The sequence below is a fragment of the Telmatherina bonti genome, assembly GCF_933228915.1.
Source record: "Telmatherina bonti genome assembly, chromosome: 12".
Taxonomy (NCBI): Eukaryota; Metazoa; Chordata; class Actinopteri; order Atheriniformes; family Telmatherinidae; genus Telmatherina; species Telmatherina bonti.
This window is the reverse complement of record NC_136610.1, coordinates 33,215,135-33,243,063: the sequence shown is the minus strand read 5'-3', so window position 1 is coordinate 33,243,063 and position 27,929 is coordinate 33,215,135. Positions and strand designations below refer to the sequence as shown.

Here is a 27,929-nt window from a genome sequence, read left to right as displayed (position 1 = left end):
CCTACTCCCAGCTGAAAACTCGTCTTGTTTTCTTGCTTTGCAGGGTCGAATGCCCCGCTCAGACCCCTGGACCACCTGCAGCTCTGCTGATGACAGATTCCCTCCACACTGTGGACCATCAGTGCCAAAGGGAGACTAATCCTCCTGCTTCTATCCTCTCAGTACAAAAGCCCTGTCACTCGTTCACTCATTCAGCATACCTTTAGCTGCTCTGCCCGTGTGTCAATACGAAGAAAACCGACAGGAGGCAGACAGTAGGTTCCCACGGCGCCCTATTCATAGCTTTCCACTGGAATCTCTGACCTGTTCAGGCCTGTCTCATGAAACCTGCTCCTCATAATGAAGGGCATTGATGCTTCGTCTCATTTCACATTCACCTTGACATCTCTGTTACAACCCACAGAGCGTCTCTTCTTAATCCAGGAGAGATTCATTGTCTTTATTTGGTTACTAGATGCCCAGGGCTAGATGAGAATCATAAAGTTAACTATAGCACACGTTGAGGTGAAAAGGAGGGCGAGACTAGTCATTCAAGAGATTTTTGGCCCGGAGGCTGAGTTATCTGTGTGTTTGACTCCCTTTTCCTAATCTGAGGTAGAAGTCCTGGTAAATGATTTTCCAGGGTCAGCTGCTTTCTTCTGCCCTTCCAACTTGAGGAGATTACAACCAATGCCTCAATTAATGATTTATCCACCGCATTCTGTTGCTTTATCTGCCTACACAGGTCTCAGTGGTGTAGTCCAGGTTATACGCGGGTAAACCCACTTTTTATTCAGTCAGCATTGAGTATACCCCACTTATAATCCCCCTATGATGCTGATTTTACAATTACCACATCCTCACACATGTACCTACGTCGACCAGCAGCCAGCTAAGGTTATCGATGCTATGCTGGTGCAGTTTAGCCTGAACATAGACATAATAAAGATACATGTATATATGTCCGTGTGCCAGTACTGGTTTAGTAATTTCATAACTCTTCCTCCCTGAGTATACCCCACTTCTCAAGGGACCACTACTCCACTGACAGGTCTGTTTTTAATATGAAAGCTATAATCAGTTACAAGGAAATGATGCAATAAATGTAATGCAAACTTGTCTTAGTCATTAAATATGATCTAAAAGTAATCAGGCAAGTTTCCCAGTGCACTTAGATATATGTTTGAATACTGGTTTCCAGCCCTCCTTGACCCTCTGAGGTGTCAACACAAGCTGAGCTGATAGTGTATGTGGAGGCTGTTTGGGTTATCAGAGGTAAATACAAGGAAAAGCCAAGCCGAGTCTGTGGCTCTGATTTAAACTCTGCAGCCCTGACCTCAACAACACAATTGAACCTGAGTCAGCCAAGCAGATGCACTACTGTGGGAACAAGCAAAAGTAACCCAAGTTGGCATGGAAGCATGAAATGTGGAAATAACTTTCATAAAGCTGATTTGACAGAAGCGACACACTAATAAAAAATCTCTTTGGTCTTCTTCTGCATGAACACCACTAACAGCATGTCACAAAAAAAAAAAAAAAAAGAGGGGTTGACAGCTCTGAAGACAATCAAACGAGGCTGCAGAGGGAAGTGCTTTTCTGCACCTTATGTTCTGATGGCTGAGATGTGACAAGCAGACTGACGCAGTGACACATGAGCCCATTCATGTATTAGGAGCTGGACATGAAGAGCGCTCTCTGCCAGGCCCTTTTCTGGTGCGCCCGCATTGATCTGAGTTCCCCCTTTATTAATCATGCACTTAAAACAGAAGTCTGTGCTGCTTTCATCCCTTTATTTATTTATTTTTAATCTTTCCTCATGCACTCACTTTCATGATAAAACTATGGCACTCCTGTGTTTGCACAGAACAAAGCATTACTCTTACTAAAAGGTCCTTTGATTTCCAAGATAAATGTATTTTAAAAAAAAAAAAAAAAAAAAAAGTGCCACATACAAGATACGTGCATTGCAATCGAGTACCTGAGAACAGAATATAATTTCCCATAAACTGGGCAAGGTGCACCCATTAATGTGGCACCCTGCCCTTTGAGATGTGTGACTTGGACAACACTGCCCCCATGTGGCGAACAAGCAAGCTGAGGTAACACTTTAAGTAAAAAAAAGAGGAGAAAAAGGGTACCACGGTTGAAATGTGTTGATTTTTATTCAAAAGTTACTGTCTCCAGACAAGTACAAATCAGAAAACAGTGACTGAAAGAGGATGGGATAATAGACAATAACTCAGAGTAGCCAAGAGTGCAGGAAAAAGAAATAAAACACAGAAATGGCCAAAAGGAAGAAATTAAATTTTGTATATATACACATGATCTAATAAGAATTTATACCGATGTAGTGGTAAGTAACAAACAATAAACAGTACTTTTTCCTTAAAAGAATTTTCTTTTTTTCTTTTTCTTTTTACTTACATAAAATAATTAGGCAGAACACATATAGGCTGTTTTATCTACTTTATCACATTACATCCGACCACCTGATAATTCATGTTCTAAGAAGCCAATTATCCACCTCTGACATGGAAGATTACTGTGAGAAAAGGTGACCTCCACAAGCATGTTTAAGGCTTAAGCATGGAATGACTACAAAAGAAAGACCTCAGTAGACAAAACATTTCATTAAAACTTGTGTGACAAATATGTCAAAATCTACGCTTTGTCTAGCTGCCACAGCGCTGCTGAATAACTTTCATCTTCAGTACTGTCTGAATGACTACCTTACAGTTTTAACATTTGAAATCTATAAGTATTTTTTTTTTTTGTGACAGGACTTTTCATGTAGAGAAAAAACCTTAAAGCTGAATTTCACAAGTCTTTTCATTTGTTTTATCCAAACTAATTTACATGTAGGAAAAAAGGTAGAAATTCAAAGACATTATCAAGACAAAAAAAAAAAAAAAAAGAAAAGAAAAAAGAAAAAAACACAAAAAAACATAAAAATATAAATTTAAAAATCTTCCTTGATGCATGACTGCCCATGCTTTAATTTTTTATTTTTTTATTTTTATTTTTTAGGTTTTACTTACACATCTCTCAAACTTTGTGACTGAAGGTTGAAAATAAGAAAACCAAAAGCACATATATAAAATCAGCACCAATTTATATATAACTTTTATTTAAAATGTAGATACCCATTTTAACGTTACGCTGCAGGATTTTAAGAGGAACTAAAAGGTGGCGTTTTCTTTGACCCATCTTCCAGAGCCCAAAAAAGTGGCACTACTGAAATAAAACTGCTCATTTCTTAAGGAGACATAATCTTCTAGTAGATTGTTTAAGGAGTGCTCCAACATTTGGAGAGGGGGGAGCTCTGGGACTTAATAAGAGTGGAACAAAAAGCAGATTTGAGGAATCTTCACAGCATAAAAGGGTTCTAGACAGATTCTACTTGACATCTCAAAATCTTAACCACCAGTGGTTATCAGGACCTCGGCTCAGGCCCAACAACAGAACAACAGGGAAAAGAAACTGAAGAGATAAGAGGGAGAAAAAGAAACAGTAAGAGGGGGAAGGGAGGGAAAATAAACACAAACAGAAAGACCTCCATCCACTTGGCTAACACAGTACAAGCAAGCTACTACAGTCCGTTTATAAATTACTACTTCACACCTGGTAACTTACTACAATTGTAAAAAGGGTTAGACATAAACAAAAAAAAAATGTTTCTTAAGTTAAACACACCAAGTCATCCCCATTTTAAAAAAAAAAAAAAAAGAAACAGAAAAAAAAGGAAGAAAAAGGAAAAAGCTATTGATTTTTCTTCAGACGTCTTGTTTCTAATAGGTTTTGGAAGTGGCCTGTTGCACTATGTCTGAACAGGAAGAGCTTACCCAAGATTATAAAAGTACATTTTCGAAACAAAGTCCTCTCTGAGCAAGCAACACTGAGTGTGGGTTGTCATTGGTCCACGTGGAGTACAAGTCAGAATAATTTTTTTTAATTTTTGCTTTTTCTTACAGAAACACTTCTGTTTTCGCTTCTAAAATTCTCTTTAAATACAAAGCGCCTCTTCTGTTATCCCAGCGTCAAAACCATCTGGATATTAGCTTAAAACATGGACACCCCGAGGACCTGAAGGAATAAAAAGAAAGACAAAAATTAGGACCGGAAATACCAAACACTTGTTTAACGTAAAGACTCCATATTCATCTTACAGCTGATGGTGTGTTTCAGCAAATGCATTTAATACAAACACGTTACATCACCAAGTTTTAAGTGCATGTCTACATGAAATTTACTGGCTCAACCAACAGTAAGAAGTGACATGAGGCTGAGATTTCAGGTTGTGCTGATAAGGTTTCATAGTGGAGAAACCCAACCATTGTGATTAAAATCCAGATCATCCTGGGTTTTATATTATCATCATTATTATTGTGTAAAGAAAAACACACTGCAGAACTGAGTCGATCCAACAGCGCTTCAATTTGCAAATGAAGCAGTGAAGTTGTTGGCAATTGTTTTCAACCTCTTTGATTTCACAAAATTATTCAGGGACAAAAACAAAAGGCTAAGCCCTGAACAATAACGTGGTTTGTGCAGTAGCGAAAGTCTGAAGGCCAACATGCTGTACGTTGTTTCGTTGCTCAGAATGAGCTAATTAAAAACAAGAGAAAGCCGTCCTCTGCATGTTGAAGTCAACCTTTACAACAGCCGACCTTTACAAAAGGCTAATTCCCAGGGTTTCCTATAGTTGTGATAAGACGAAACAATAATTTAAGGCTGGCCGTGCAGCCTCAAATTTGTTTACACAAGCATGAATTATTGCTCTGCAGCCAACAAGTCATGTAGCACTTGGCAACAAGCAGGTCAGAACGCATCTAAATGTTTTACACAGCCTTATTCTGTAAGTAATTAACACAAGCAAGCAGCTGCTCCATGTGTTTCAAACCATACATTTCTTATTCATTCCTTCGTCTTGCCTGGAGTGTCTATGTAGCACAAGATAAAGCAGGCTGAAAGAGAAAACTGACATCATGTAAGTACATTGATTATCCTTACAGATTCATCCATGATAGAAGCAGGGTCAAAGTAGTCTGGCTTGAGCTCAGATCTCTCACGGCGGTTCTTCGAAGGTGGCTGGAAGAAAGAGAGAGACAGTTTAGTGGAGAAAATCCAGCCAACTGAGTGTTAAACGACATTCGGTTTAAAGAAAATAAAACACTTGTCAACATTTTCTGCTGGAGCTCGTCTAAATAAAGACACATGCCTAAAATAATTATTTGTCCTGGATAACATTAAAACACAGCTTCATATTAATTTTACATGATTCTGTGGTGTTTGTGTGAACAGTCAAACACATATTTCACATTTCCTCATCTTTTACCAACTGATGAAATCCCACATTATTAAATAAGACGGATGTGTAACCTTTCCACAAGTCACACAGAAACGCTGCGGTTTTTCCCCTTCAAGACAGTCTGGCATCCGTAGGAGCCACCGACATGTATTTATATCTGGATATGTCACGGCGTTAGTCGTGCAAAGTTTGGCTTGGTTTGTAACGCTTTAATTAAAATCAGCCACAATAATAAAACTGTGTGGTTTGGAAACTATTAGGCCACAACACCAAAGCGGATCAGCGCTGTTCTGGGAATGATAGAAAACGGCACAATTTTCCAGTAATATTTTTAAAAAAAATTTGATTCCTCATCTTTAAATTTGCCCGTTTAAAATCTCTTTACATAAAAATGTTTTTGCCGTCCCAAATCTCCACCAAACAGACCTTCAAGGCTTTCTGCAGTGACACTCAAGTTGCTTGTTTTCTCCAGGAGTAATTCAGCCTGATAAGAGACAATTGGTTGCATGACGTGTGGGTGGAAAGCACTGGAGATGGTTCCTCTCTCCCGCTTGACAGCTAGATGTCGGTAATTGTTACAAAGTGTAACCCTGTTCTGGCAATTTAACAGGGTGTCTAAAGGAGCTGTGAGAGGTGCTGGATTTAAATACACTTATGAACTCTGCAAACAGTGCCGAAGGACACTGGGAAGAGGACGATGGGGGTGTGAGGAAAGTGCAACTAACGAGCAGGAAAATGTTGAAGAAATAAAAGAAGAGGACACAAATGACGCTGTGTGAGATAAAAATCCAGCGTGCATCGCTTCAGACTGCTGATCTGAACATTTCTGTCAACTGTGCACTACTTGGAACAACTACTTCTGTTATTCTGAGTAAAATCCATGAGATGCATCTCACCAGATCAATGTCCATGGTGTCAAAGTCCATGCCTTCGTTGAGGTCATCCATGCGACCCTCAGATGACATCATCACATCCTCCACGATTGGCTCTTCGTCCTCCTCCATAAGCCCAGTGCCGCGACGACTGCTGGAAAAACCATCACACAGTTATTCAGGTGTTTTATCTGTTCACAGTGGCTCTGCCTGCAGGTGTGTTTATGTCCTTACATAGCATGCTGCAGATTTGTCCTGAGCTTGGCGTAGTTCATGGCTCTTTCTTGCTGCTGGCGTACCTCTTCTTGCTGCCTCTGCGCCAGCATCCACGTCACCTGGGAACTACACACAAGAGCGCATTAATTAGCTGTGTTTTTCATCCACATGTCTGGTGTTTTAACTGGACACACCACCTCGAGAGAAATTAAAGATGTCAGACACAAGCAAATTTCCCACTGGACGGATGCCTATGAAAAGTTAAGGTGGATAAATAAACTAGTCAGTCCCAGTAGAGCCAACACTTGGCAGACTGCTAACTGCAAACATTTTGCAACCATTTGCCCTCAGAATGAAAAACATGCAGATGGGAAATTACACTGAACCCTGTCCTAATGTATTTTGGCTCAATCCAGTTGGATCCCATTCTCAGAGAATAAGTGATCCACTGAACTGAATCATGGTCCTGGAACTCAGCCTGGATATATTAATAAAATCTTGTGGTGGGAAGCATGAGGTTGCTTCAACGTGGATATGGAAATTCTGGGTCAGTAAAGCAAAGCAAAGAAAACCACCTCTCAGCTGTGATGTCTGAGTACTCTGGCGCTTTTATTTGAGTAACGGTTGAAGTGAAGCTGCTGGAAACCTTTGTATTCTGAAGCAGCAGTGCTCATTGCGGCGTGCATGTCTCTAGGATACTCCCACGCCTATAAGCATTTTCAATGCGCACCGTTTGCCACCATCAACCTTGTATCACCTCATTATTAAAATGGTAAACAGAGCAAGTTATAGCTCAAAACCAGGGATACTGATGCCAATATGGAAACTTCTAACATGCAGACTGCAAAATGAAAACAAAGCAGGTCTGAAGTTTTAGAAATGGTCTCTTTTCAGGCAGTTTTACACAAGATTGCACATTTTCTTTCAGTCCAAACACGATGCATTTGGCTAAAGAAGCTCCAAACAATTAAAAAATTAATTTAAAATTACTGTAAAAAACCACTTTCTCACTGGAGCGAGTCAATTCCTCTTCCAGCACCACTGACAACACATTGTACAGAACATTGTGCGGAGTGGAGGTGAACAGCAGAATACCAAGTCTGTTCTTATCAAACCGTCTAACTCGGTGGGGAGACGGCCGAGTAGCAATCAGGTAGTTGGAGAGTCAAGAGAGGATGGATGCAACCAAGAGGCACCTGCAGAAAAGCCTCAGAGGGAGTCACGGTGATCAAAGATGACCGCTTTACATCTCATCTAGCTACAGACTCTCCTGCCTGGTTCAACAAGATTTTGCTTTTCTTTTTGCAATAAAATTGTACTTTTTCCTGCCCTGCTCCTCCCTCGTTATGCAGGGTGCAACAGGGTTTATATGCACTAGTGACTAAATGGGTTTTGTATATTAAATTGGTGCTTCTTTGTTGAATCAGATGGACCTCCATTAGGAGGAAAAAAGACAGTACCCTAATTATTAATGACCATGACAGTTGGGCCTGAGCGCATTATAAAATTATCAAAAAAGAGATGATACATGAAAGTGATGAAACTAATTTAGCTATTTCCTCTCTTATTTTTCCATTGCAGCCATGATTGCACATTTGAAACATCACTAAAGCTTTCCCTTTGAGAATGAAATTTGTGGGTAACCTGGGAGTGATGTGGACGCTGTGGGAGGCAGTAAAGCAGAACCTGACTGCAGCTGAGAATCGCCGGCTGACAGTGGTCAGTAAATTACTCACGATCAGCAGTAAAAAGTCTCAACAGGCCCGGGATCCAGGATCATTTATCTACATAATGTTCACCCTCTTCAGTGTCTCAAAAAGGAAAGTAAAGACTTAACTGATGCCAAATTACAACCTCATCTTTCAGTCTCCTTTGTCACCTCAGAGAGAAGAACAAAGCTGTCAGTCGTACTACAAAGACACAGTTTTCCATGCTTAGTAGCCACAGACGTGTACAGATTTCGATACTTTCCAGTTTTAGGTAAGGAAAACACAAAGGATGTGTTGCTGTTTTTTCACTGAGCACCGCTAAATGCAGTCTACACAACTTAACAATGATGGTGTTAGTTTGGCGCCCAGCTTATATCACAAGGCGAATCCAGCTTGCGGCTATCATTAATAAATAAACCCAACGATATAAAGAGTAAACAGTAGTTTTCTCCCCCTGCTTTGTATGGAAATTCTTTCAAAACAGCACGGACTAAAAACTTAATTAGGCATATTATTGCACATTCATTCGTGTTAAAAGGCACAAATTCTTTAACCAGCAGTTAAATGAAGCAGAATCAACTTTGACAGCCCTGTTAAAAATCTTCCACGTATGAGAACATTAGTTTACATCCTGTAAATCTGCAGCAAAACAACATTATGGACATAAATTAACACAGATCTGTCATAGGTCTCGTCATCGGGGAGGTCTAATACTTGTGAGTGGATGTTTTTATGCCTGAGGATGAATGAATTAACTCCCAAGAATAAAGCTGTTCTAAATGCTTTCTAAAACGTGAACTCAAATGTGCTGAACTGTGACCCTTTAACAAGTAATGCCAGACAGAACAGCCTGCAGTGGTTCAGAAATGTGTGATTTCATTAAACATACTTGTAATCCATGGGTGTCTGGTGGTGCTGAGGCGTCTGTTGATGGTGCTGTGGGTGTTGGTGGGGCTGCTGCTGCTCATGAGCGAGGGGGTAGACCCCCATGTAGCTGTCATCACGAGTCCTCTTAAGGTCTCGCATGGCAGTGGAAGTGAGATGGGGGGAAGGCATCATGACTGGGGTCTGCATGCTTTGCTGCCACACCTCGCCGCTGCTGCTCTCCTCTGAAATGTGAGCGGATAGTGAATTAGAAACAAGTCTCTGCAATTTTCCATCTCAGATAAAAAAAGGACGGCCGTCCTATTCTCTGTCACCACCTTAACATGGAACAAAATTTAAGTCTCTGAAAAGCTCACTGAATTACATGCTCTCAGGCTTAAGTGACCCTAAAATACAGTCAACATTTTTACTTTGCATCTTTTATTCAGTTTTTTAACTAAACAGCAACTCCACACATCTATATATGTTTGCAAGCACAAAAAAAAAAAAAGCATATTATGTAGGTTTTTTCCCCCATTTCATAGTAATATGTCTGAAGCATTGAAGCACTGGTTTCCTTTTTATGAACTGGTTTGTAAGAACACACATTAAATGAATTGTTTTTTTTAAGTGATTTGTCTGAGAAAGGGCCATGAGATGACATTATGAATCAGTGCCATAAGCTTCTCAATGAAAGTCAATGCTGTTTTTCACCTCAAATTTGTTTAAAAAAAAAAAAAATAAAGCAATGTTAATCAATTACTTCAATGATTTAATGAAGCATAAAAATAAATACCTTCTGGCAGTTTCCTCTTTGCTGCTGAAGTTCCGGCTGTAGCGGCAGGAGGCTTTGTCTTCTTAGAGCGAACGGAAGAGCCCCTGCTGGAGTAGCCACTCATCACAGACATAGTGTCATCGTCCCCACCAGCCTGCAGGGAATTCCTGTAGGAGATCAGTGGAAGCCAGCAGTCCTCTCGCTGCAGCGCCATCTGGAACGTCATGAAACGCTCCAGGTACATGTGGCTGATCACAAGAGGGAGGGCACAAAGACAAGATGAATACATTTAGGCATAGGAAAGTAAAAAAAAAAAAACACAAAAAAACAGCACACACATTAAACCAGGTGCAAATTCCATCTGGGGCATTTAAAAACCACAAACACCAGTTGCACCATTTGTCAAAAACACCTGTTACAGTAAGCCACTGGAGCCCGCTACCCAAATGCTGAGCAGAAAATGGAAAAAAAAAAAACATACACAGTCCTCTTGTCTTGTCTCATAAGTTTGGAGGAGAACTCGCTGAGAATGTCCAAGAAAGCCAGGTTGAGGGGAGGGCCTCCTTCTCCCTGGGGACTTGGCTCCTTAAATGCAAATTCGATACCATCCCTGAGTAAAAACAGAGGAGAAAGACACTGTAAAAAAAATATTAACAATAGATTCAAGGATGTTTCACAAAAACAAAGGATCTGAACTGTGCAGTAAAAATGCCAAACATAATCACGGAGGGTCGCCCATTTCAAGTTTTACGACAGACATAATTCTCGAGTTAATAGATACCCGATATTTCCAACAGAGGTCTAGATTCATGTGCAATGCTGGCTTCAAGTTTCTGAAACATTCATTTCAAACAAACTATTGAACCTGGACTGGATTTCAAGACAAGCCCTACTGGGATGACATTATGCTGGCAGATATACACCTTTAACATTTTAAAAGGAGCTTCAACAAATAAAAATGTCACAAATGATTGCTGTTTTACGACGAACGCATCCAAACCCTTCAGAACACAAACAATTTAGGATATCCGATCCTAAAAATGACTTCAAATAAGCTTGTTTAATCTTAAAGTCAATGACCACACTTAGAGCTTAAAGGCAGAATGCCTCTAGAGAAGAACCAGGACTCTGTAAGATACTAAACCGGTCGGTCCACATGCACGGGAAATTCAGCCTTTTTTGTTCCGTGGGTTTTCGGTTTTCCGCTTGTACTTTTACACATCTACAGACCACTGAGTGTGTGCGCCTTTCCATGCAGGCAAAAGCTCGCCCTTGAAAGTTTGTGTCCAATAACTTATATTCACTCCTCTGACAGGGACTCAGTTGTGGCTCACAGACACATAAAGAGAAAACTGCAGAGTTGAGAGAAAAAAAATTGAGAGATGCACCGGCTTCCTTCAGATCTTTAGTGTGGGATCATTTCAGTTTCGCTGTCGAGTACGATGACAAAAGACATTTCACTGTCCAAAAATGTGTGTCGTTCACTAAAAGAAACACGTAAAATGTCCAAGCCTCTCCAGTGTAAACATCCACAGGGGACAGCCGAGCGACCCGAACAGAAAACAGCAGCAAATGAAGCAACTGTCTAAACTGACCTACCAGGCCTCTTCAGATAAGACACGACTTTATACATTTTTAATAATACTATGTCCAAGTGTTCAAGAATAATATTTCTATAGACGTATGTTTGGGGGGTTTTTTTTGTCCTGTCCAGCATCATGAAGTCAGAATGAGGATGTCCTCTGCCAAGAGGAGCATTTTAAATATGGGGCTCCCTTGATTATTTATCATATTATATCATATTGTTATATGTGTGTTAAATGTTTGGTACATAAAGTGTTAATCTACTGAGCACTGTGATATAATTTCTGTCTACCATGAAATTCTGTTTTTGTTGACAAACAATATAACATTGGGATAAAACAAACAAAACCTTAATGCAGAAAATGCTTCCCAAAACCAAACAGAGAGCAATTCTTTATACTTCTGCTCAACTTGAAACACACAATCATAAATGACAGTTTGTTTAACAGCACTACTGCTTTTACTGTATTAGACAAGCTCCATCTTGTTCCTCCAAGCTTTCTACTAAGCTGTCGGTTTATGGGAATTGGCAAAACTGCATTTCATCACTTAAGCCTCTGAAAAATTCAGAGGAAAAAATAACATGGCAAAAGGAAACTTGTTGTTGAAGGGTAATTTGTCTAACATGACAGTGGGCAGATATTCTGCCAAATATATTTAGGAATAGAAAAGCAATCCATCAAGGACAGAATGAAGCCTTACTTGTGCAGCATAGCGATGGCATCTCTGGTTTTTACTTGGTCGAGACCAAAGGTTAGAGAAAAACGACGGGCCAACTCTTTGATTCCGCAGAATGCAGATGAGGAGCGATCGAACCCGTGACCCAGTTCAGACAGCATTTCATTAAACAGCTAGCACAAAGAGAGAAATTAAAATTAAATCACATCTTTAATGATAGCACAAACTAACAGATGCTCAGAATCACATTACAAATTAATGGGAGGGCACGTGTGTGCCCACTGACCTGCTGCAGGCTGAGAATGAGCGTCTTGGCACACTGAATTTTGTCAATTTGCCGAGTCTTGCTCATGGTCTCCTTGATGATGTCACCATAATCATTGTAATACTGTAGGGAAAAATATAACCATGTTTAGAGGAATTTCAGCACTTTATATGGTCTGAAAGCTGGATAATGTTTTCCTCCCACAAAATCATCTTTAAATACAGTTTAAGCCATTTTTTCTTGCTGTTGTATTGAATATTTACCCTCATGTACTGTTTGAAAATGTCAGCTCCAGTCCTCATTTCTACCACACAGTAGATGATGAGTTTGCAGTAGGCAGCAAGGAGGTTTCTCCTCTTGTGCAGGGCTTCAATCTTTACTGCCTCATCATCCTGTTGGCCATCTAAGCAAAAACAAACAAACAAAAATTGGCATTTTTAAAACAACCCTACTGCTTGCTCATCATAAGCTATGTAAGTGCACAACGAACGCATACCTGTGCTATTCGTTTCATCGTCCTGGTCTATGAAGACATGGTTGAGGATGAATGAGAGCAATTCTGACTGTAAGGAATCCTCTGGGGAGTAAATCAAGGACTCCAGGTGTTCCCTGCCTCCGGACACCATCTGGTGGCTGAATATGAGCAGCAGATCGCACAGGATGGTGAATGCCTGTGGGAGGAAAGGGAAAAAGACAGAACAGAGAGTTTTTACTATGTAGCTGAAAATTATATAAATGACTCCTCAAAGATAAGCCTTTTTCCACAAAGTTTCAGCAAATTTAAAAAAAAAAAATCATACAGAATAATATAGATTTTTTTTTTATTTGCCTTCTTAATTCAAATGGCTGAAGTAAAAACCTTTAAAAATCAGACAAGATCAGATAAGTTCAGGATATCCCTCTTTCAGGTGAAATTTGCAAAAAGAATCTCACAAAGTTACACTGCTCTAATCATGTTGAATGATGAATGAGTGTCGTTAACCAACAACAGTAGTTGATATAGAACAATGAAATGTAAGTTGTCATGACCGTCTCAGTCTGGTGTCATACCATGAATGGTATGATGAAGACTGCTAGTTGTCACTAAACCAGAATTTTTACTTTACATTGGCTTTTTGCAGTTATTTATTTTGCTAAGAGAAAAGTATGTTGTGTTAAAACAACTTAAACACCGAAAAGTTGTTTACAATCACATTTAAAAGTTAATCTGTAATAAAGGTGAACTTACTTCCATTACTTATAGAGCAGTCCAGTTGTCTTGAAGGGGACGTTTTGTGAAGGTATTTTGTTAATCGATAATTACGTTAATTAGTTTGTAATTTTCCTAGTTTTATACTGCATAAATACTGCATGTATTGTAGATGCTCCATAAGTGGCTGTTTTGGAGATGTCTATTTATTCCGCCAGCTTCTCTCAGGCAGAATTAGGAGAAAACTGCATCATTATTGTGAGTAAGTAGAGGGTTTATTTCGTCACTTTTACAACCAAAACCAGCAACCTTTGATTCCAAAAATATTCACAGAAGTTGCAGGGATTAGCAGCCAAGTCGATGATTGTGAATCGCTTGTTTAAACTCATCGTTTTTAACTAAGCTGTTTTAATTACTGCTGCTGTACAAGAAAAACATTATTTTATCGTGTTTCTCACCTGCTCTTTGACGGCTGTGTTGACATTGGTGAGGTAACGCTGACACATCATACAGAATGCCCTCATCTGTTTCCTTAGGGTCACCTGGTCATCCTGATGGGAGAAGAAATAGAAAAGAAAAAAAAGTGATGAGTTTTGTAACAAACATTTCCCTCACTTGTCCAATTCAGTTGATGATGAGATGTTACCTTTCTGGAACTGCCCTCAGATAACTTGGCCAGCTGCCACAGGATCACATAGTGAGTGCACTGCAGTGAATGGATGACTATCTGCTCAGAAGAAGAGAACGAGAAAGAGGAAGAAAAAAAAAAACAAAAAAAAACATGAAATGTATTTTTATTTACAAATTATCGCCTGATTTTATTGCATAATAAATGGTATAATTATTCACCTGCTCGGGCATGTCTCCGTTCTCAATGCCTGTGTTGAGCAGCTTAAAGTTGCTGGTAAAGAGGTCCCATCCTGACAGGTCATGTGCACTGCAACAGAGTTAACAAAAGAGTCTTCCTCAGACATGCGACAATAAACATCAAAAAGTAAAGAAACTTAAAAAGGGTAGTTGAAATGTTTGATACAGCATTAACTTCTGAAAGAATCGGGTCGTACTTATGAAATGCTGTGATCCTCTTTAAAGTCGACAAAACCTGATAAGCATCATCCTCGTCAGCATCTTCACCCTGAACACAAATGTACAACAGCAGTTTTATTATTCGGGATGTTGTCACATCTCAAAACACTGAATCATCCAAAATACAAAAGGTCTCCACCAATATATGACAAGTTTCTTTTCACAGTATTTAATAAGGTTCTGGCTCGGATCAGCCTGTATGACACATGGTGTTATGCCTGGTTGCATTTTAGAGCTGTGTTGACATGCTTTTGTCCTGATTCCATTGTATTCCAATTTTTGGGTGCCAATTCAAATTAAATTGCGATTCTTACAAGTATTCAATATTGCTGATTTTTGTTGACCAAAAACAAACAAACAAAAAAACTTTTTTTTTTTGCTCGTCTTTTTTTTTTTTTTCCTTTTACAATTAGGAAAAAACAACACGGTAGGCAAACCATCATTCTGCTGCTATAATGTCCAAGAAGACAAGTAAAAAGATCAATGAAAAAATAAAAATGAAAAAATTTATAGTGGATTATTTTTATGGGGGGGGGGGGGGGGGGGGGGGGGGGGGTGTAGATTTTAACAAAAAGGAAGAAAAAAAAATCAATTTTAAAATTGTGAAGCAAAAAATTCCAATATTCGACTTTTCAATTCGATTCTCCCACCCCTATTGCACTTCATAGCATAACAAGCATAAATTCGATATGCTTGAATTTATGCTTCAGCCATATATTCACTTTTGTCGAATACACATAAAAAAAACAACAACATGTGAATACCATCAGTTTTGTAATAGCTACAACAAAAAAGGGAAATGTGATATTAAAACTAACAGGCACTAGCGTTAAATCTTTATAAAAGATTAGGATCATGATGAGCTCTAGTGATGCCGTTTTAAGCAACCCTTAGTCAAACAAAGTGGCGACATGCACGGTCTCTTACCTCTTGTAGAAAATCCTCCAGTAGCCGTGTGAATTTGTCCACAAGCTCATCCAGGAGCTGAGAGCGGGCGATATCTACCCTGTTAAAGATTGTGAACTCCTCATTGCAGAGGGCATGGTAAGTCTTAGAACAGGACTCTAAAACTTCAGTGTCTGTGTGCTTCTCCACAATTTCTCTGATCTGACGCAGCAGGGCATCCAGGTGCTTGAGTACAGAGACAAACAAATCGATATCGTGTGAGTTAATCAATAAAAAAGACAAAACTGCATTATTGTCAATTACGAGCAGTCAGCCGCCCAGTTTTACAAGACCCAGCTGCTGCTGTACAGCAAGCAAATCCTGTCTCACCTTCTCCAGACGTCCTGTGGTATAAATTTCCAAGTCAAAGAACTGAGGCAGCTGTAACAAGTTGGTAACTTTCTCTGCATCAACAGCATACTGTAAAACATTAATGGGATACAGTTTCATGATGCCAAAAGCTGCTAAGAAAAAAAAACTCAGAGGAAAAAAAGGGAAAAAGTATGGGTGCAGCAAACCTTAGCCAGCAGAGGGGGCAAAGCCACTGCAAACAGCTCTGTCATTCTATTTCTATCATCCAGCTGGATTTTCTTCTCTTTCGCTGTCATGACCTGATGAGGAGATGCAATTCATTGATAGATGTATCCAAACTAGCCTGCATGTATTAATGCACTGTAGCTACTCTTTACACATTCATTCTGTTTACACACAGTTCAAACTTAACTTTAAGGGAGATCTGTTGCTTGTTGTCAAGACTATAAGGGTATTTCCTCCACTAAATTTTCTTAAATAGTTTTTACAGTTCAGTACAACTTTTTACAGAGAACATCTTCCGAATAGAGAGGATGAGTTACTTAATATTTAAGGAAGAAAAGAGGCTTTGGTTACATCCAGTAAGAAAGTGCGGGCAGTACAGAAGACATAAATGACCTGTTTTTTGCTGTAAAAACCTGAGGCTACATGGCGTTAGTGGCAACTCTGTGTTGCTTTTTGAACCTAATCAAAAAGAAACAAACTCCGACCATGTCTGTGCGTCAGCTTGAACGTTTTGATGAATACGTGCTGACGCAAGACAAGAGTCTCCTCAGATTAACCAATCAGAATGGCCGGTTTGTTTCAGACTGAATGGGAGGGTGTCCAGACTGAGTCGCTCTGTATTGTAAACATAGAGCACTCCAGTCTGGCGTGTCAGGCTAGGGTTTAGCCGAAATAAGTGCAAAATATTGTCGCACTCAGCCAGTATTATGTATTATGTAGACTTTAAATGTCTCATAAATGTGAATAACCATGCATAGTAAACAGTCACACATTTTCCACTATTTAAAAATAAAATATTTTAATAATTTTAAAAAAAAAATAAAAAAAAAAGGCTAAACTACAATAAAATCAATTGGAAGTGTCTATAATTGCCTAATTTGTCATTTTAAAACATTAACTTCGGTACAAAAGTGCTTCTGACTAAGTTCAACTTCCACAAATCAAAGTTTACTTGAATAACAACAGAAACTCGAGGAAAGTCCGGCAGTTTTAGGAGAAAACAACCAGATTAATTTTACTTTCTCTCTTACCCTCTTTCCCGTTCCTCTTCCAACAGGTGGGTGGCATTCAGCAGCCTGCCGTACAGTGCACAGCATGATTTCAATCAAAGCTGTCTCTTGCCTGTCTGTAAGAGCTAAAAGCACAAACACAGAAACAATCAGCAGAAGTTGAATTTAGTCAGGACTACGTTCAGGCCAGTTGGCCTTCGATAAAAAAATAAAAAATTTAAAAAAAATTTAAAAAAAATAAAAAAAACAACACAAAAAGCAGAGCCATACGTTCTTCTCCTGGCAACGGGTCATCTAGCAGTAAGCTGATCATACACTCCCAGTCTTTCAGTAGCTCTGCTCCACATTCCCAGAGGGAGTCCACAAGGTAAGCTGCATGCTCATGGAGCTAACGAGAAAGAATTTGAGGCAAACAAAATCCAAATGAATGACTTCATTTCTATGAAAATGTAAAAATAATCAGACACTGAATAAAGACTAAAACGTAGAAGGTGACAAAGTACCTCGCTCTCAAGGAAGAAAAAGACAGTGGTCTTTATGAGGTTGGCATTGGGGCTTTGTCTGCCTCTTCTTTTGGGGGCACCTTCCTCTTCTGGTTCTCGCTGGCTGAATAATCTGTGAAAATATTTATAGTTAACTATATATCACATAAAAACGCACAAACCCAGATTTTTAACAAAGAATTTGCTGAATCAGCAAGTTGCCTGCAAAACAAGCTACCAAAATAAGCTACACACAGACTTGCTTTATGAAATTCAAACTAAAAAATTTTTGGGCAACTTTTCTGACTTACTTCTTATAGAGAAACTCGCCGGCTGCAACTGCAACGGGCCTGTGCGCTGAGTAGACCAGGTGATAGACACTCTCACAGTCCTCTGGGGTTAAAACCTCATCCGTGCTACTGCAGAGGCAAATACAAAGACGCTAAAGACGTGCGAGGAATGCATTTTAGTTTTCAATCTGCAAAACTTTAAAGGGTTAGCACCAGATGTAGACCATGTGGTCCGATACCACTGACAGAAACCACTTACTTCAAGACTAAAGTGAGCAGTTTAATAGCTTGTACTGCAACATCATACTCTTTGTCAAGAGTCATGGAAACAATCCGGTCCTAAAAAAAAAAAAAAAAAAAAAAAAAGAAAGAAAGAGAGAGAAATGACAAATTTAGGAAATAATCTGGCTGATTATTAAAGGAAAATTTAATTGAAACAAATCAGTTCCCCATATTGTGTTGATCTAGTGACTGAAGAGAAAGAAAAAGTGTAGCTGCTGTGTTCATGCTCTCCAGCAGGTGGTGCTGACCTTAAAGCGACTGGTGAAGAGTTCCAGTCTTGCATTGAGCTCCCTGTTGTAGTACAGGCCCTGCAGAGCTGTCAGACACTTCAGACGTACCTCGCCTTGCTGGAATGAAATTACCAAACAGCCGTTTATTCAACACTGGCTTTTTCTCCTGTACTTTTACTATGCAAGTAGTCTGACCAATATAATTTTTTTTCTCCAAATATTAAGATCAAAATCCTTTAATTTCTTTGGTATGGACATTTTTTCTTATGTTAGCAATACATATAATATTTAAACATGAGAAAAACATCAAAGATCCTGTTGCAGAAAAGACATTTGGTCAGACTGAAGTAGTCCACAGTTAAAGTTATGTAATAACAGAACTGACAGAGACTGAAGTCAGCAAACAATAACAGGAAAGAGGGATATGTCAGGATTAGTCTTACATACCGTATTTTCACGACCATAAGGCGCACATAAAAGTCTTAGATTTTCTTCAAAATGTGCGGCGCGCCCTATAGTGCAGTGCGCCCTTTGTGTGCGTGTTGTTGTTGTAATCGGACGTAGTAGAGAACACCATGAGAACGTTAGGGTGAAGCGTGGGCGTTGATCGCATATAAAAGAACAGGTATGTGCGTCATGCAGAACACCTTTTTCTAACAACCCTGAAAATGGCAAAAAGACACGCTTATGAAGCACAGTTTAAACTGAAGGCCATCAACTACGCCAAGCAACGTGGAAATCGAGCAGCCGAGAGAGAATTTAAGATTAATGAATCGATGGTTCGCAAGTGGAGGAAGATAGAAAACGAGCTCCGACAGGTAAAGAAGACGCAGCTGAGTTTCCGTGGACATAAGACAAGGTGGCTCGAGTTGGAGGAAAGAAGCTTGGGCTAATGTGTCTGCTGGCACTGTTGTCCGCGCTTTCGCAAAAGCCGGCATCATTTCAGAGGAGCCGCACGGCACGGAAAGTGACTGACAGTGAAGAAAGTGAACCTCGCATGTTTACTGGAGATTTAGCGCAGCTGTTCAATTCAGAAACAGAGGATGAGAACTTTGATGGGTTTGACTGATGACGATTACCGGTAAAAAAAAAATGTGAGTACCAAACTCACTTTTGGTCCCGGTCTATTTTTAAATACGCACACTTATCTGCTTGTTTTATCCGTGTGTTTTACCATGCCCGCGCCGATGATTGATGATTAAAAAATGTTAGTACTTTGTAATCAATACTTAAATAAAGCACAACCAAACTCGGTTTTGCTCCCGCTCTATTTTTAAAAAGGCATACTTATATGCTTGTGTGCATTGAGAATGTTAAAGGGGGAAGTGTGGGCGTGGATTGTACCGGTATATAAAACTCGCACCCTATGGTCAGGTTCGCCTTATGTATGTGTTTAAATACAGAAAGGACGCACATAACTGAGACTGCGCCTTTTAGTATGGTGCGCCTTATGGTCGTGAAAATACGGTACACACAAATGGGCTTTTAATAAACTATAAGAGCATTAGAAATCTTTGCATACTGTACCTTGTCATGCATTGTCCATCCCACATATTTCAGATAGCTGTCATTGAGGAAGGCATCACTGTAGAGTTTCATCCATACTCCAATCTCCTCTATACAGATTGCCCTGATTTCTGCTATTGAATCGCTGTCAAAACATTGTCAATATTCGTTTAGCGAAACATTAAACCCACATCCATCAGCACAATCAACGACCAAGATTAAACTTAATGAATTAAGGGAATTGTTATGGAAGGTCATACCGATATCGGTGAACGAACACTCCTTTGAAAATTGCATTCATCATGTTTTCAATCTCATCCTGATTTTCTTGGAGCTGAAATAAAAAGTCCAGAAGTCAGCGCATGAACACATTTAGTTTATAAAATACAAACCACAACAGAGTAGAAAGTTAGAGGAGATGAAGAGAGACTGCTAAGAAGAAATTACACGTGCAGCCAACATGCTAAGGTGTGGCTGCACACTGACCAAACAGATGGAGGCCCCGTTGAACTGGCTGTTATATAACCAGCTGACGATGCAAGCTGAATAAGATTTGGCAGAGCTGGTAAAACACCTACAGAGGTGTAACAGTTGCTTTTCCTTAGAAAACATGATCTAACCAACATGGTTTTTGGATGGTGCAAGGATTTCATGGTTCCAGTACTGTGGTTGTTTTATGATTTGCCCTGATAAAAATGGCCCTTCAAAGGATACAGTTGGAGAAATGTAAAATCCTAATAATTCAATTCAATTCAATTCAACTTTATTTATATAGCGTCAAATCATAGCAATGCCTTCTCAAGACGCTTTACAGACAGGCAGAAAAAAAAACTCAATTACCGATCTTAGCGCCATCATATTGTCGCATTAGACTCTTGAACAAACCACATCCATTTCATGTCCCACTCACTTTACAATATTCACAAAAAGGAATTTCTTTCAGAAAACAAGTCACTACATAAACTTTGTGGAACAATCATCTACAGCCAGTTTTTGTAAATATTTTTAAAGCTTCATGATCATCAAAACAGCACAATTCTCCATCCACTTGGAAATGCTGAACTGATGTATTTATTGTTTACCAAGATGGAACTACAGCCTATGTCGTGTCATTTTATTTTTCTTAATCATTTTATTTGAATTGATTTGTGCTTTAAAATTACAAAAACAAAACAGAGGATCCTGACTCCAGGCCTTAAGCTCAATTACACACCACCAACACCTGACTTTTCCATGTATTTTGAAACAACTCACAGCTGAGCACACACATTTTGATTCAACCCAATGCCTTGTGAAGAAGTGTGAAAAATAGAAGAGATTCTTTATATTCTTTGCAGAAGGAGGAAAAAATACACTGCATATAAAATAGTAAAAAGGGCTGCATATATAAATGATTTTATCTGTTTATATAGAAGCCTTTCAATCATTTCAGAATATCATACAGAAATTAACTTTGTTTCTTTTACCACTTAAAACATTTTTGCCCAAAATAAAGATAAAAAAATGCTCCAGTAATTCAAAATAAAGGCTTTATCACTTAAAAATTGAATTATAAAATTCAGAAGCATGACAATAAACAGCTCATTTGCTAACAATGGACGTAGGCAAACTGCATTTTATAAGAAAGACGACAAACAGCAGCCACACTTACCTCTTTACGTTTTTGCAGGAGCAGCTCCAGCCTGTCATTCGCCCTCTTAGCAACCATCTTATTTCTCTCGGCTTCATACTGGCGCTGGGTGTTATCCATGTTAATGCTCAAGTTTAGAGCTACATTCACCAGGGCTGTCATCAGCTTCATGGCTGTTTTAAGACAAAGAGAGCTCAGAGGCCAAACAAACGAGTTTTCCAAACTGAACACAGTTTTTAAATATGACAACACACAGTGTCTCATATTACCAAGTTTGAATGCACTTTTCAAAATATGAAAGTACTTAAAACCAATTAAACACAACAAAATAAAAAAAATAAAAAAAAGTTGCTATATTTATATTTGGGAACATGTTAAATTAGGTTTTCCCTTTTACTCTTTGTAATTAGACCTTGAATTAAGCAAGCAAGTGTACAATTGTAAGCACAGTCCATTATTAAAAACACACCTTACACCTCCACTTGTAGCTGTCTGCTGCTAAAATCAGCTGTAGACTTCAAGTAAAAAAAAAGATTACAATCAAGAATAAATGCAAAGCAAATTCCACCAGACCAGCCAAAATCAACTCAAATAACTAAACACAAACAAAAGCATTTTGCAGCTGTGCACAAGAGCTGTATCCTGCATAGAGAACATCACATTTTGAGGTCATATCACCCATCTGCTCAACTAGGGTTTGTTTTGTAAAATATATAATTACACAAAGAAGATCTTCCTGTAAACCCAGGTTACTGTCTAATATATTATCGATCCCCACCAAGTGTCTGACAGTTGTTGTATTGGGTAAACCCACCATGGTAGCTTAGAAAAGCCCCAAGCACCATTGTGAACATGACGAGTACAGCCAGTACTAAAAGCAAAAGTTGCAACAACAACACAAACAAAGGGGCTGAAAACACCTTTGTGCTTGGGCGTTGAGTGGCTTTATAAGAACATGCACGCTTTCAACAATTATTGCAATTAATGAACCATAAAAATGCAGACTAAATGAAAAGTAGAATACACTGCAACCTCAAAAACATATGGCATGTATACCTACCGTCATATTCCCCCCAAAATTTCTTTCTGCACGCACTCTTGAACATGACAGACTTAGTCTCAAATGTAAAACACAGAAACAGGTCATCTTACCTGCCAGTGTTGAGGTGTGTCTGAAGGCTCGGACTTGGGAATCTGATAGTCCAGTGAGGAGGGAGATGACCGTGTCCATCATGTACTCATCATAGATGATACTGTATTGACACTGGCGCACTAGCACTGAAATGAATTCACAAAAGCTTGATTTAAACTTCTTCCACTGGGGCCCTGCTATGGTTAAGGGGTAGTCTCCACTGTCCTGCAAAGGAAAGAAAGAAGAGAACCCCATTTAATACAACGGTACAAAAAAATATTTATTAGCTACAGCCACCAGTTTGAAACTGGAAATGTTATATGAAGGCAAAGCATTCAGATACATGTTATGCCACTCAATCCAAAAAACACTTCAGAGGAGTGCAGTGAATTCAGTTATGGGTACTCATGTAGGACAAATTACCTCATCAAATTCCTCTGTCATTCGTCTAATGATCTCAGAGTTCTGCATGTTGCGAAACATTTCTCCACTGACCACACCTGATAAAAAGGAAAAGCAGTCAGAACGAGAGCAATTCACCAAGTAGCCCAACAGAAGAGTTCTGCCGAACTAAAAAGAAGAATTCGAGTGCTTCTGTAATACAAGCATAGTTCATCATTTTTTTGAGAATCATGGCAAAGATCATCTATTCTGACAGACACACATACCTTTACATCCTGAGCACTGGATGAAGAAATTGATGAGATCTAGTAATGCAGCATCCCTATCATGTTTGTAAGACTCAATCCAGTCATCAACAACAGACTGCAGGAGAATAAGGAAACAAAAAGTTAGAAAAACAAATTATTTAGACAAAATGAGGCGCTAGTACTCCATTCATATTGCATATTAAAGTGTCTGATATTCATACCTGCATTGCACTCCTGCCCAGCTTCACAACCTCAAACAGCATCATGTTTTCCATGCCATTCTCTTGGTGGTGACCATTTATCCGACCTGCACCCTTCCCTCCTTTGCCTTTCTCACCTGCTGCTTTCTTCCCCTTCTTCCCCCCCTGAAAAACCATCCACCAAAAAAAGACAAAGGTCAAACCCAACCACAAAACCAACTTTAGATAGCACAAATATGTGTAAACATACTTTTTTTTTTTTTAATCCATATATGCATCCCATACCTTTCCTTTAGCTGAATTTGCACTCCTTCCATCAGGATCCTCAGAAAAGTCTGTATCTGAGGAGAATCTGGTGTCTGTATCCCTGCAAACACATGGCAAAATGAGCATCCACATCAACTTTAAAATGTCCAGTTCTTTGAAAATGTAAAAAACATTTACTTACTGAGTGTAGGAGAATTCTGAAGGTATTTCCGGTGCTGCTATCATTTCTGTAACATCTTCTGGACAAACTTTAACTTACAACGGACTTGAGATTCTCAGTAAATACAAGACAGGGGAGGTTGCATGAGACCTACAATAGGTAACAAAATAAGTATTGTTGGCACATTTCAAGAGACTAACAACAAATTAAACTAAAAAAGCATTAAAATTGTAATTGACACAAAGCCACATTGGCTGTTGTGAGAGAATATTTCTTGGATGTATGTTCAAAGTGGGGGGAGAAAAAAAAGGTTTCACATGGTAACAGGGGGCGGTCGCAAATGCTACTGTCACTCTTGCTGTTCTCCTATTGGTTTCCTCTTTCTCAGCTCCCTGGGTTTACAGACAACGTCATACAAGTAAGATAGGAGTATCATCCTCAATGGCCAAATATGGTACTGCCCAATCCGCCCCATACATATCTAAACCAATCAAAGGACAGTACCAACATCAACAAGATACTGCAGGCCACAGTGAAAGTACTGTATGGTTGTGATGTGTAAATTAATATATACATCAAAGAAGAATGTGGATGCAATTTATTTGTCATCCCTTTGATATGTCAAACAAATGTGAATCTCTAAGCAGCAAAGGAAGCCCATAAAACTATTCCATGATAACTATTCAATCTTAAGAAAGCAAACAAATTTCACCAATAATGTTCCACTCTGGATACATTTTGCATGCTAATTTATGTCAAGCATTAACATATAGCTACATCAGTTTGAAATATTGGTTACAACTATAACAGTCCATTGAAATAATCTAAATAACCTGTAAGGAATGCCATGCAAAATCCCTGAAATAATAGCCCACATGTGGCGAACTGATTATAACTATTGTAAATAAAAGAGGAATGGACGTAAAATTTGCAACACACACTTAAAGCTGTTTGTGCACGCCAATGAAAACCTACAGAGACTCTGAGCATTTGATGTCTGCTTTTTTATTTGGTGGGTTGTGCAACGTGCCAATTTCCTTGCCTGTGAGGGGGGATCCTGCATGTCAAGACGATACGACTTGCATGGGTGTAGGCTGAAAAAAGTGGCGCCAAATCGGAAAGAGTATCTTATAAAGTTGAGCTTACGACATAATACTGCATTATCTTGCGTCGAATTAAACAATGGAAACGAATTTATGGGGATTCATGTTCAAATCTATACCACCAACTACCGGCTCAAGTCCCTCCAACAACGCCGGCACGCCAGCGTTCTTCGTCGGCTCCTGTCAAAATTGACACCGGTGCGTAGCTGGTGCTAGCGCCACCGGCTAGCTGGTGCTAGCGCCGCCAGCTAAGGAACCGAGGAGCTCGGCGTCTTTTCCTCGACGTCAGCTAGTTGAATTCTGATGAAGTAAGCATGCACGACTGAGTGAAAAATACAAGATAATTAGCAAAACAATAAACGCTATAAACCACAAGACTGACAACAGTCTTGTTCGGGGATTATGAATGAATTTAACAGCGATACTGTATCCAGACAACAACAAAACAACGCAAGCTCTACTGTACTAGCGCAAGCTAAAATGAGCCAATACACAATGACGCTAATCAGCAATGCAGTCGGGGGTATTAACTACATTCTATCTATATAGTAGGTTTATATGTCTTCTATTAAAATATTAATCAATTAAGAATATATATGGCACGAATAATGAGTCGAGAACAACTCCCACTAGTTAGCCATGCTAATAGCTAGGGCTAACGTTACCTAAAAAAACATCACGTCCTTGCGTCCTCCATCTTGCCTCGGGAGTTCCAGTCCCGTATTGCATAAGCAACAAACACTTTGTTTACAAATATATAAAGTGAAACCAAGTCACTGGAAATATTTTTTAAAAATTCTTTACATTTCGATCGGTGTATTTTGTGCAGCTACGCCAAAATTTCCAGGTTGGTAGCTTTGCTAATGGACCGAAGTAGCCATGCTAGCGAGGTGACTTGTTCCAGGCAGACATCCGCGCTCAGGGCTCCGCCGAAGCTAGCGCGGCTAGCAAAATACAAATCAACTAAGTTCCAGATAGCTCTCCGCCATTTTACAGCTAACTTACCTTACTGTCAAATGTAGTCCCGACACAATCGTAACTTTTACTATTCGTATGCCGCCACCGTCTAAATCCCGTTACAATTCTGTAAAAAGAGTTTAAAAGTCGCGGTCAGAGGCGGTTTCGGACGTTCTCTCACCCCGCTTGCTCCGTAGTTCGGTTTGTTGTTTCGACGACCTAGGAGGAGGAAATCCTGGTGCAGAGCTGCCACCTAGCGGCCACGTTACCCCTACGTACATACACGGCCGATGGCGTGACATCTAGTGGTAAGTCACTGGTACTGCACCTTGACACTTAATTTTTTTTTTTTCTTTCTTTCTTTCTTTCTGTGTGTGCGCGTCTTGCGTGATTTTTCACAGCTGTACGGGAAAATCGCCCCGAGATCTTTATAATCCGACATGTTTGAAAGGTTGACATATTGAAAATCATTTATAACAATCGCTTTATAATAAAGTCATACACTCCCTTGCGGGTGCACCGCCAGGAATTTTGGGCCCTATGAAAGACAATGGCATAGACCCCACCACTTAATCGCAAATTTTAGATTTTTGTTTTTGCTTCAAGCTGATAAAAAAAAAATAGCTTTTCATGGGAATAATAAAGATCTAGTGCTGTGTTTAACCCTTCATGGGGCAAGTGACTATTTTTGATCACTTTGTTTCTTTTCATATTCAGCATGAAACTTTTTTTTTGTTGTTAATGTAACAACAGAATTGAGGTCTTGGTACATACCAGAACGACAATTTTAGGTTCAAATTTCTAATTTGAACTTCTTTCTTTGAGTGCCCTATAAAGGATTAAATCACAGTGCATACATCATGGGTTTTTATATAAATGGTTTATCAGTTTATATTACTGCTATATTTTATTACAACCATTGAAAAAAGTATTTATTATTTTAAGTAAAGGTTTAATGGTTTTCTTATATAGAAAACCATTAAAGCCCCTGCCCCCCCCCCCCCCCCCCATATGGCACCTCTGGGTTGACATACTAGAAATCACATATAACAAGCGCTTTTACTAAACTCCCTTGCATTAAAAAAGCACGTGTCTCGATTGTGGCTTTTCAATTCAGTTCAACTTTATTTATATAGCGTCAAATCACGGCAATGCAATCTCAAAACGCTTTACAGACAGGAAAAAAAAAACATAATGAAAGCCAATTCATAATAGCCTATATAAGGAAACCAACAGATTGAGTTCTCCCATCCTGAGCAAGCACACTGGCGACAGTGGGAAGGAAAAAACTCCCTTTGAACAGGAAGGAAACCTCCGACAGCACCCGGCTCAAAGACAGGCAGCCATCTGCCTCTGCTGTGTGGCGGGAAGAGGACAGAAAGACAACAGACAATAGGAACTGCTAATCCTGGCCATGGAGACCTGCTGAGACAGGAGACATACATGTTAATGAGGCAACACTGTTATAGGGGGGGTGGAAGGGGAAATAAGAGAGAGAGAAAGAAGCTTGGTGTATCAGGAAATTATTTTTGTTTGTCAATTATTTATTATTTGAATACTGGTGGTGCTTTCGCTCTAGTGGTAGCATGAGACAGAGTCTACAACAAATGTGACTCAGGTAGTGCAGCTCATCCAGGATGGCACATCAATGCGAGCTGTGGCAAGAAGGTTTGCTGTGTCTGTCAGTGTAGTGTCCAGAGCATGGAAGCACTACCAGGAGACAGGCCAGTACATCAGGAGACATGGAGGAGGCCGTTGGGGGGGGGCAACAACCCAGCAGCAGGATCGCTACCTCCTTCTTTGTGCAAGGAGAAACAGAAGAACTGCCAGAGCCCTGCAAAATGAGCTCAAGCAGGCCACTCATGTGCATGTGTCTGCTCAAATAATCAGAAACAGACTCCATGAGGTCCCGACGTCCATCAACGCCAAGTTGCACCACAGACTGTCCAGGAGTTGGCGGATGCTTTAGTCCAGGTCCGGGAGAACATCTGCCACCTCATCAGGAGCATGCCCAGGTGTT

At 39.6% G+C, this 27,929-nt stretch overlaps 1 protein-coding gene across 2 annotated transcripts; it reads right to left on the bottom strand.

The window, feature by feature from the left end:
- Positions 1-2,131: 2,131 nt before the first annotated feature.
- stag2b (STAG2 cohesin complex component b) lies at positions 2,132-26,098 on the bottom strand. Of its 2 annotated transcripts, none has more exons than XM_079250572.1 (34): positions 25,958-26,098; positions 23,871-23,999; positions 23,708-23,789; positions 23,444-23,587; positions 23,241-23,337; positions 22,996-23,072; positions 22,593-22,797; positions 21,462-21,613; positions 20,071-20,144; positions 19,832-19,955; positions 18,323-18,421; positions 18,052-18,131; positions 17,814-17,921; positions 17,524-17,635; positions 17,291-17,408; positions 17,042-17,145; positions 15,992-16,084; positions 15,804-15,893; positions 15,456-15,659; positions 14,507-14,577; positions 14,292-14,379; positions 14,089-14,169; positions 13,901-13,993; positions 12,750-12,924; positions 12,517-12,656; positions 12,275-12,376; positions 12,013-12,161; positions 10,208-10,336; positions 9,748-9,974; positions 8,977-9,196; positions 6,397-6,504; positions 6,187-6,316; positions 4,993-5,070; positions 2,132-4,065 (listed from the first exon to the last, which is right to left on the bottom strand). In XM_079250572.1, exons 2-34 carry the CDS (start codon positions 23,912-23,914, stop codon positions 4,042-4,044), a joined length of 3,822 nt encoding a protein of 1,273 aa, XP_079106698.1. In that variant the 5' UTR covers positions 23,915-23,999; positions 25,958-26,098; the 3' UTR covers positions 2,132-4,041. The 2 variants fall into 2 exon arrangements, with proteins under 2 accessions (XP_079106698.1, XP_079106699.1); XM_079250573.1 differs by having other exon boundaries at positions 6,187-6,313.
- Between the last annotated feature and the right edge of the window lie 1,831 nt (positions 26,099-27,929).

Bases quoted from the DNA above. Each gene is read 5' to 3' on its own strand.
- stag2b (XM_079250572.1), bottom strand. From the start codon at position 23,914: ATGATAGCAGCACCGGAAATACCTTCAGAATTCTCCTACACTCA. The intron at 23,338-23,443 runs GTATGAATATCA...ATTCTCCTGCAG, and splicing joins TGGGCAGGAGTGCAATGCAG to TCTGTTGTTGATGACTGGAT. The intron at 16,085-17,041 runs GTAAGAGAGAAA...TCTCCTCATCAG, and splicing joins GAAGAGGAACGGGAAAGAGG to GTCATGACAGCGAAAGAGAA.